Below are 10,995 nucleotides of genomic sequence, written 5' to 3'. Positions count from 1 at the left end.
GACATTTCTTAGTAACCAGCAGTGATATTGGACAAACTAATACGCGTTTGGCTATAAGGTAATGTACTTATTAACTACACAAGGTGCCAGTTACTGTAGCATTCGTTAAAATGCATAATCGATGGTCGAATTATGCCTTTAAATGGAGAAATAACCTCCTTCGAACATCTTTCTTATAAAATGCGTCTTGCGTGGTCAGATTGCAGCACTGAGAGAGCGTGTTGGTTATTAGCTCCGGTTCAACCAATCAAGTGTTGTTATGCAATGATGAACCGTAGTGTGGCGTCGCCTGGTGTCTGAGTTATTTACTATTCAGAATGGTATGCAAATGCTAGCTGAACACAATTGTATCGAGGCCGTATCGTCGTGCTCCATCACAATTCCCACTTTCCCAGCAAAAAACACCCAATATCCCAGTTCCCAGTAAAATAAAATCCCAATTCCCAGTTCCCAGTAAAATAAAATCCCAATTCCCAGTTCCCAGGAAATTCAGTAGACATGTTTCAGGAAATTCAGTAGTTTAGGTTTTCAAACACTACATAAATACTAATATTTACATACTATTATTTATCTGGGCATAATTAATTTTTAAAAAATGTAATTAATAAAAAATAAAATAAATATTAGCCCAGAAATTGAAATCCCGACGAATTGACACAATTTTCCCAGATCCCAGACAATTTTAGAGGGTCTTTCCCACGTCCGGATGGACTTCTGTTCCCGAATCACGGAAAATTTATCTGACATTTCCCAGTTCCCAGCTAATTAAAATGGCCAATCCCGCGTCCCGAAAATACCCGTTCCCCCCCTCAGTAAACCACACGTACACACACACGTGCGCGCACGCGCACGGTCACACGTACACACACACGCGCACACGCCTATGCACACACACACACACACACGATCAGCAGAGCGTCCTCTTGCGCAATCATGCGTGTACGTGTCGCAAGATCTCTGTGTGAGATGGATGTCCGGACGCGTAGCCTAGCGGTTCCTCGTCCGGAATCGGTCGCGTAGCCACGGCCTTATTTTTATTGGTGGCCAGGCGGGCCACCAACCCGACAGTTTCAGGTGGCCCGACGCCGTTTCAGGTGGCCATTGGCACCCGGGCCACCGTTAAAGTCAAGCCCTGCATGCATCACTGTGTCGAAATTGTAGGTCACAGGTCAACGGGCAGCGGAGGAAAGGTCAGATATCAGACATTTTCTGAGGACATGGACTAACGAACAGAGTGAAAAACTTTTTTGTTTCAGCGCTGACCTACCATTTTTATCACTTTATTGAAAGGACCATGAAATGTGCTTTCCACTGACGTGCGAAGAGCAGGTGTCTGATAACCTTTTGACCCTCAAGAGGAGGGTTAAACATGGATTCCTGAACTGCCTCGATGATATCACAGTCATGGCACAACCATAATCTGGGAACCCAATATGCCTCGATAGCCTGACGGCTACAGCCCAGGATTATGGCTCGAAGGTCCTTGGATCGAATCCGATCAGATTTTTTATTATTTACCTTTTTTCTGGATTTTTCTATCTTTATCCATTTAACTATTTCTTTCCATTTAAGGAAAATATTTACATGATTTATTTACAACAATTTCATAACAACAAATATTTTACAAGAATTTTTTTTTTGTTTAATAGGGTTAGGGGGGCATTAGTCTCTGGGTCACAATGCACCATAAAACAGAATTTTGAGGCATGCGATTTGTATCAACCAATGGGATTTTGGAGGTATGCAGAATGCAGAAGGTTGCTGAAATGATGTGTACGCAACTGCGTATCTGCATATCTGCGCCTAACAAAGGTCTCACTACGCACGACTTAAATGTTACGTTTATCATTCTAGCAACTGACCTCAGATGAGCCCAGACGCTCTGCAGCTCTAGTTTTGTCTTTTTTCATCTCACCCCTTCCCTGTGCCTTAGTTCTCTCTCACTAATTTGTCTCGTATACTCTCTGTCTTGTTCCCCCTCTTTTTTTGCTAGCCCTTTCTCCCTCACTTCTTGTTTCTGGTTTTTATCTCCACCTCTCTTGCTCTGTCTGTCCATTTCAGGGTCTCTGTTATGCCTATGTCCTACTCCACTATTACTTATTTTCTATCTGTCTTGCTAACTCCTCCCCATTCTCATCTCTTCTCCATCTGTTGGTTGCTCCCCCGCCCCATTCTCACGTCTTTGCCATCTTTTGATCATTCCTTCCTCCCCATTCTAACCCCTTCTCTATATCGTGCTTACTCCCCCTCCCTATTTGCACCCCTTACGTTCCTCTGTCTCACTCCTCCACTTCCCCCTCCCCCCCCCATGTTCATCTCTTATTCACTGACCATCTCCATTCTCATCCCTTCCTTTTCGATTACTCCACTGCTTGACATGCATGTATGTTCTCGTTCAAAGGCCGACATCAACTACAACATGCAGGATGATGCGGGTTCATTCTACGGCGTGACAAGTGTGTATGAGAGCAGTGAGAACGTCACAATAACGTGCTCAACAAAAGTATGCAGCTTCGGCAAGCAGGTTGTCGAGAAGGTGGAGGTGAGCATTCCTAGATGGCAAAGAGCAGTAGCCTGGTGGCATTATGAGGTTTTTGACAAAACGTTCATATGAAAGCAATGATTTTACACATTTTACCCAACTGTTCTCATATCTTCTTGACCGTTCTGATACTTACCAGCACTCGTTGCATAACTTCAAGTGGCATATACAGTAAGGCTAACTTGTCTTAGAGCACTCACACATTATTTGCACCACTACGTGCCTGAATCTGCATTTCAACATGAATTTGAGATGAGCTATTGCCATGGGGCGTCGTCCGTCCGTCCGTCAACATTTGGCTACGGTCAACGATAACTTGCGAACTGTTTGACCCACATGTTTCAAATTGCATACAGTTGTTACTCCTAGTAGGTAAGTTTCAATGGATTTTGCTCATTTTTGGTATGTGAATGAATAAGGACTGGCCCCAAAACATATCACACGGGTTTTGATATTTTTTTTAAAGTATGCAAATTAGGTAGATTTTGGCAATTTCAATATGCATTTCAGTGTCTGCCTACGGTCAACGATAACACAAGAACCGTTTGACCCACATGTTTAAAATTGCATACAGTTGTTACTCCTATGGGAGAGATTTGCACGCCCTATTTTGGAGCACGCCAGTCAACCTACTTTCGAGCCACGCCCACTTTTTGGCAAAAATGAAAATGGCCATCTAGATTCATTCGCTTTTGTCAAATTGATCTACCTACCTACCTACCTACCTACCTAATCATACCTACGTGTAATATTGTGTTTTAGATTCTTCGTTACAGTAATTTGACTGGAATATTTTATTGCTTTTATTTGCGCGATAACCGAAAACCAAAATGGCGATCATTTAGGCGTAGCGCCATCTCTCGCCCAGATTTCAGACTTTCAGATCTGAAACATTTATTTTCGCATCAAAACTAACCCTGAAACAAAACGGTGAAATTTCTATTAGTATAAAACATGGAATAAGGACATTTGATCACATTTCGGTTTGTCATAAATTAAACACTTACCAAATTTTAAATATCATCTCCCTCTTCTATCACACCCAAGGTGAGCTATAGTGTCATTGACACTTTCATTAAATTCTGCCGTCATTACTTTCTCTTTCCTGATCATGACATTACATCTGTTCAACACTACGTGAATGTCATCTATACTAACGCGATGTACAAAGAAACAGGAGTCACAATGACAAAACTGAATATCATCTCCGTACTTTTATTATCATTGTGCTACTCGCCTTATTTTCATTGCCGTGCATTGTCTTACTGATCATTATTTGTGACCGTGTATTGTTCCACTGTATGCCTGTTCATCAATATATTGTTCTATAATCCTAATTTTCCTAAATATGTGTTCGTCCAGTGACTGTGTGTTCGTCATGGCATGCTCCTTAATCTAGTGACTAATTTATATTCATTACCGGCTATTGCTCCGCTTCGCTCAGCATGTGTTTATCACTGCATGTTTTTCCACAGACCACTTGTTTCTAAGTGTGCCCTCTTCCTCTAATTATAGGTTTGTCGCCGTGATGTTCTCCTGACCGTATGTTTGTTACTGCTTTCACAGACAGAGTACTCACGCTTTGAGAATGGCCGCTTTGTTTTCCGCATCCACCGATCGCCAATGTGCGAGTACATGATCAACTTCATCCACAAGCTGAAGCACCTGCCTGAGAAGTACATGATGAACAGCGTGCTTGAAAACTTCACCATCCTACAGGTGCGCCATCTGGCAGTGCAGCATGGCATGACGTCTGTCAAGTGATATGGACTCTCGCCATGTGACAACTCTGTTATAAAACGTGTGGCATATATATAGTCTAATATCTTGGGGGGGGGGGTTATGCTTGAGGAGTGAAAGACTTAAAGGTGCTTTGTCCTGGATTGCACCAATATTACTGAAAACGGTAGTGAATAAAAGCAAAGGAGTGTACAAGGCTTAATTATTAGAAATTCAACGTTCGCTAGCCTTAATCTATCTATGATTCATTACATTTTTTAAATTCAATAAACGAGCTTAAACACTACTGTAAACATTCACGTAACATTGTGCAAAATCGTCTTTCCTCTATACGCTCAGAATACAGAGATATATAGACTATAATATATGGCAGTTTTTGAGAATTTCCACAATAAAAAGCACCCTTGCATGTGCTATATTTTAAACAATTGGCAGGTAGTATTTTTCAACGTGCTATCTATATGTGGTGTTAAAATAGTGAGGATGTAGGTACGTTGGGCAATTTATTGACCACCTATCTGCCCAACTCTAGGTAGGCCTACTCACGGTTGTACGTAACTTCTGCTGAAACACTTTTAGCCACCAACCTAACTCAGTGTCACAAAATACATGCGTATTTAATTTGTAATAATTTTGAATAGAGAATGATTTCACATAGTCAGGGAAATTACGAAATGTTACTGGTAATTGTGGTTGCTCCTTGAATCCATGCACTCTGTATTCATGGGCTTTGCTTACCATTTTCCTCTTTTTTTTCACTATGACGGCATTGGCAACCTTAGCAGCTCTAACTCCAGGCTTACACTGTGTGAGATCCTTATTGATATGATTGATAACTTCAATTTATGATTTATTAACAGGTAATACAAAGTAATACAACCTTAATTTATGGTTAGCAAAAATGCCAGACAAATTTTACTACCTCTCGGACGATCATGATGCACTATGTTTCATGGTGTCATCATAGCACAGCTTTCATGAAAATGCATCCAATCTATTATACATATTATAAACCAACAAACCTAAAACAGTAACAATCAAACATGATGAAAAACAACAAAATAAACAAATGACATTATATATTTCTAATTATTTTATACTCTGTAAGCAACAACATTTCTGACAGTAACAGTATTGTTATGTGACCTGGTTATAAATGCGCCCAGCTATTCTTCCAGTGATGGGGGACATTAACTCTATCTACAATGGAGGCGGCAAACTCAGCACTACAAGTCGTGAATTGCACTTACGTCTCCAAGTTCTCCCAACAAGCCTCATTGCTGTTTCTGTCATCATCACAGATAAATAGCACTGCCATGCAATTACTAGCTGACAATTGTTCAAGTTACACAGGACACAAAGCTCTTTATATTGGGAAGTTATCAAAAACCTTATCATATGTTTTAGTCAGTATCTCTAGGTTGTGAATGTATGTGGGGTAAAACATGCACATTAGGTAAATGTTCAAAATAGTGTTTGGGCTACTCATGTTTATTAAGTTAAACATAATATAATATATCTTCATTATTCATTTTTCATAAGTTATAACTATAATAAACATCATAGAAAATTAACATTGGATTTCTAAAAATTAGGCCTTGCACACTCTTGTTTCTTTTCACCCCTACTATGAATAAGGAAACTAATGGCTGAACATTTATTTAAAGTTAGCTACCATGTGCAGTCCGTTTAACCTGTAAAGGTGGCATGTCTTGAATTGCGTCGTGTTGAAAACTGCTGGGTTCATTACCCCGTAACATTAAGTGTATCTCGTTAGCTCATCTGACGAAGTCAGATGCAGCTTGTAGAATCGCATGAATGTCCGTGCGTGCGTCCGTCAACAGTTATGGCACAAATCTTAACCGCTCGACGTACGGTCTTGATATTTGGGACGTCGGGGGCGGATCGCAAAAAGGACTGGGTGTCGAAGTTGGGGGTAAATTAAAGGTCAAAGGTCAAGATATGTCAATGTAGGGGGAATATTTCCCCCTTAACTTAAGGTATAGGAGGAAATACGGAATTGCAGCACAAATCTCAATGGCTCGACCTACGCTCTTAATATTCGATGTATAGTGTGATGGGCAGGAAACCCATCACCAGTGCGAAATTGGAGGTCACAGGTCAAAGGGCAGTGGGGGAAAGGTCAGATATCAGACATTTTCTGAGGACATGGTCTGACGGATCGAGTGAAAAACTTTTTTGTTTCAGTGGTGACCTACCATTTTTATGGCTTTATTGAAAGGACCATGAAATGTGCTCTTCGCTGATGTGTGAAGAGTAGCTGTCTGGTAACCTTTTGACCCTCAAGAGGAGGGTTAAACATTGATTTGTTGACTGTTAACAAAGGACTGAACTGCTTTTGCTATTATTAGAGCCCATACCTGTGTGGATGTGAGGCTACAGTTGCACAGATCAATTGCAAAGGCAAATGTTTGTTGAACAAGGTTTACACTCCTTAAAGCACATTATTTTCTAAAGCAGTCTGTATATCAATAGCACCCTGAATGCTCGCGTTGGTACCGTCATCCGAAATGTAGGCAAAAACATGGGGGCAGCCCATTACTCATGCATGGGGGTGAACGGGGACTTTTCTAATCATAATTATTGCCTGCCAACCTGCAATGCAGATTGTGTTAACTCACAGCTGAGCGAAATTGTTGCCTGCCTGAATATACTTGGATTTTAGCCTGTAGGATTTCAGCAACTCAATGGAGTTAGGTGCTCTCTAGTTTCTTGACTTTACACGCACGATAGTGGGGCGGATATGTGTCTAAGGTGTGCACTTCTGGAAAGAAGCATGAAAATTTGCTCTAGGGGGGTTTTGAGTATGCTGATTTCAAAAATTGCGGGAAACACGATGTCACTCTAACGTTTCCCGCCAAAAAATCAAAAATTAAAAATGGCCGCCAGAAAAAATGTTTTCCCCCATAAATCAGCTGTGAGTGCCCCGATTACCATGATCTTGGTGTTTATACCTATGTTTTTGAAGTCAAAGAATGCAATAAAACATGTCAAATATCATAAGATATGATCTTCCCACCAAAAAGTTGAAAATTCAAAATGGCCACCACAAAACACAGTTTTGCCCTTAAATCAGCTGTAAGTGCCCCAAGTACCATGTTCTTGTTCTCTATACATATGTTTTTGAGGTCAATGAACCCCATAGAACGGGTATAGAACACATGTGATCTATCATAATATCTTCCCGCCAAAAAAAAAAATCCACAATGGCTGCCACAAACGTATTTCTTTGCCATAAAATGGCTATACGTGCCATGATTACCAGGATCTAGTTATCTATACCTGTTTATATGTCAAGGAATCCGATGGAAAACATGAAATATCCTAACATACATCTTCAAATTAAACAAATACAATATAAAATGTTTTTTTAGGTCAAAGAACTGGGTAGAACACGTGAAAAATTATGATGAAAACTTAAGTATGCCATCTATACTTCAGTTCATAATTTCTGTTACACTTTGGAAGGTACGTCTGCGCGCCCGCCAAATCGTCGCTCCATCAGATTTCATGAAGACGCAGTGCACGCAATAGAAGGCACGCGCGTATGCCGTGTAAAAGCAATCCAATGGTATATCATGCATTATGTTAAAACATTAAATGATCTCTGTCAGTGTCTCATATGATTAGATTTGCTTTCTTATTCTCTGTTACACTGTCCTGAATAGAAGCACATCTGTGTACACTCGAGATTTGCTTTGACACACTTGCATCTTTTTGTACAAGACTTTTTGTATCCACATTTTAACAGTTCCTGCCTAGCTTTGGCTGCCTCTGGAAGAGTGGTCCAGCATGGAGTCCATGGGGAATCATCTGTCACTCTCTCACAGCCCCATAAATCTGGCGATGGAACTTCAGGGTCTTCTATAAGTGACTGTCCCCATATGTGCCCTGCCTGATAAACAACCCTTTTCACATGCTGTTCCAGGGCATACAACGTTAGAGGAATGTTTTCCATCTTACGGTTTTGAGTGAACAACTTCTTCCTGGCTTCATTCACATGGCTGAGTGCTGATGTTCGCTGATACAAGAGAACAACATATCTCTCGATTTGCTCCACGTCGTCGGGGGATACCTGGCTTGGAGCATGGGATAACCGAGCAAAAATCGGTTTGAGATGAGGCATACTGCACCAAACAGCCCAAGCTGTTCTCTTTCCAATTCCATGGAAGGCAGGAACAGTATCACATCCTGATATTGCATGGAAGAATAGAAGACCCCATGATGAATCGTTGCTTAATTCAGCTGCAATTAGGTGGCACTGAATGTAAAGTAGTTTAGCACCATGACCAAATGCTATCAATATTTCCCAGTCCTGTAAAGGCCCGCTTATGTCGGCCTTACGACCTAGTCGCCGACAAGATTTGAATATCGTACGTCAAAAACCGGCCAGATCGCCGATAAAAACATCGGCGACCAAACTCGACATGAGTCCTCTTACGATCGAAATACGGTCGCCGACTGCGATCGCAGAGAATAGAACATGTTCTATTTCTATGCGGCTGTCGGCGACAAATCGTGAGTGGCAGCCAATCACCGCAGCGTGTCGAGTCACATGATTATCAAAAGTCACGTCATTAATAAAATGGCAGCCTACACGCCACTCGTCAGCAGTTTACAAAGAGGGATTATTGCACAAACCCTTTCTCAAATATATATTAAGTTTTCCGTAATCACATGAAAAAAATTTCTGCACATGATTATAACGATGTTCAGAAAATTGAGGATAGATTTACGAAGTTACATGATGTTTACTGGTAAGCGCCATTTTGTTGTTTACGTACGTGACTCGTTTTATGTAGACTGGTCCCGGCGTCAAACTTGCTCTGTTTGTGCTAAAGAACTACTTGTGCTAGTACAAATACTGGGGCCGCGAACCCGTCTACGTTTCATGCAGGAACGCTACGATCTGATCGGCGATGTACAAGCGTAGTCACTCCAAGTCGACATGAGTGGTGCTACGATGCTAATCGGCGATAAATTAGTCGCCGATAGACAAATCGTAGGCCGACATAAGCGGGCCTTAAAACACTTGACACTGCAATTGTGATAACCACCACATCAGTATCTGTTGCATGTATCATCAGCTTGGAACCCATGATGGAATGAATAGGAAGCATAAAACAGGAGCCGTGTGTCTGATTCTTCGTGAGTGCAGAACAAATCTGACAGGTCAGCTATGGGAGATGATACAGCATTCTGGCCATGTGTGGAGTTCACTAGCTTCTGTGGAGGAGGTTAAAATCTTGTATTGCATTGGCTAGAAGTTGGAACAGGCTGTCTTTGTTTGCATCTCAGCGAAGGAAGTTCTTCCAGTTAACAGGAATGTTGGTGTTATTGTTCACCCGGAGATGATTACCAGATCCACGGTTTGTGCCTTAGGCTGTCCTCCCTGTAGACATCCCAGACAACATCTACGCGAACAAGGTCTTGTAGCATGTGTTCTATATAGGGAAAAAACACCAATTGTGAATAGTTCTGAAATGTTTAGACGGAAAGTTGGGACTTCTTTGGGTCAAGCATGTGCACAATGGCAGCACCGTCAACAATGTTGACATCAACATTTGGAACAGATTCCGGCTGTGGTACCAATGACTCCAAGCATTCCATCATGTCAGATTTGCTTGTTTGGCGCATGATACCATTTGACGCCAACGATGGAGGCCAAACATGATTTTCATGTGTGAAGAAGGCATCCATATCACTTTCTGTAGCTTGACACGATATATACAGCCGTGAGAAGAGATGAACATCATTGTGCAGGTTGGAAATATTGGAAGTGGACTTCGCAGGTTTCTTTCCTGAACTAGAATTCAACAGAGGCAGATTGTACCTATGTATGGTGTCATTGAATGCAGTGATGTTGTCATTGATACGCTCCGCAACAAATTTCTGGTACTGTGCTTTGCCTATGTCTTCTGCGGACCTTATCCTTATAGTATCTACCACACTATTGGACATTATCTCTTTGGTATAAGCAAGCCTTCTGCACACTTGGTATTTGTTCATGGTGGCGTTCTGTGTCCTTCTTTTTAATTGAATGTTTGTCATCATACTCCATTAATAGTCTAGCTGTTTCTGGACCTGCCACCATCCACCGTCTCAGTGCTGCTTTATTTTCAATGATACCTATTACGCTTCCATCTCCCTTCACCATTGCATTCAGCTTTTCATGAACTTCATCATGGGCTAGTGCTGAGAATTTGTGCATGGTTTTCTGTGTCACAGAGTTGCCTTTGAGGAACTCCTCATGTGTGGTAGGGCAGTTAATCTCGAGGGCAAGTTTATCTCTCACATGAACCGTCATCCAGCGAGCATAGTGATAGTGGTCAAGAGCGAACATTCACGGAATAATCTTTCCAATTAAGTGACTCCACATAGGCAACATATTTTTGTTCACGCTGTGATCTAAGAAACGACGTTTTGGCAGGCACGCAGGCGTACCTTCCAAGTTGTAACAGAAATTATGAACTAAAGTATAGATGGTATTATTTTTCATCATGATTTTTCACATATATGTAACCGAGTTCTTTGACCTAAAAACATTTTATATTGTATTTGTTTAATTTGAATATGTATGTTAGGATATTTCATGTTTTCCATCGGGTTCCTTGACATAATGAAAGTGTCAATGACACTGTAGCTCACCACAAAAAAGGACACAAATGAGTGAGTAAGAAGAAGTCAGTTTT

General features: G+C 41.2%; 1 protein-coding gene across 1 annotated transcript in view; it reads left to right on the top strand.

The window, feature by feature from the left end:
• Positions 1–2,401: 2,401 nt before the first annotated feature.
• Positions 2,402–10,995, top strand: part of LOC106818041 (transcriptional enhancer factor TEF-1-like) — a gene marked incomplete at its 5' end in the record, with an annotated part of 16,910 nt that continues 8,316 nt past the window's right edge. Inside the window, 2 exon segments of the mRNA XM_014822756.1 lie at positions 2,402–2,542; positions 4,109–4,261. Coding sequence (XP_014678242.1) covers positions 2,402–2,542; positions 4,109–4,261 — 294 coding nt within the window.

This window comes from Priapulus caudatus, unplaced genomic scaffold (assembly GCF_000485595.1).
Source record: "Priapulus caudatus unplaced genomic scaffold, Priapulus_caudatus-5.0.1 Scaffold1993, whole genome shotgun sequence".
Classification (NCBI taxonomy): domain Eukaryota; kingdom Metazoa; phylum Priapulida; class Priapulimorpha; order Priapulimorphida; family Priapulidae; genus Priapulus; species Priapulus caudatus.
The sequence above is the reverse complement of the archived record's forward strand: the minus strand, read 5'-3'. Positions and strand labels throughout refer to the sequence as shown.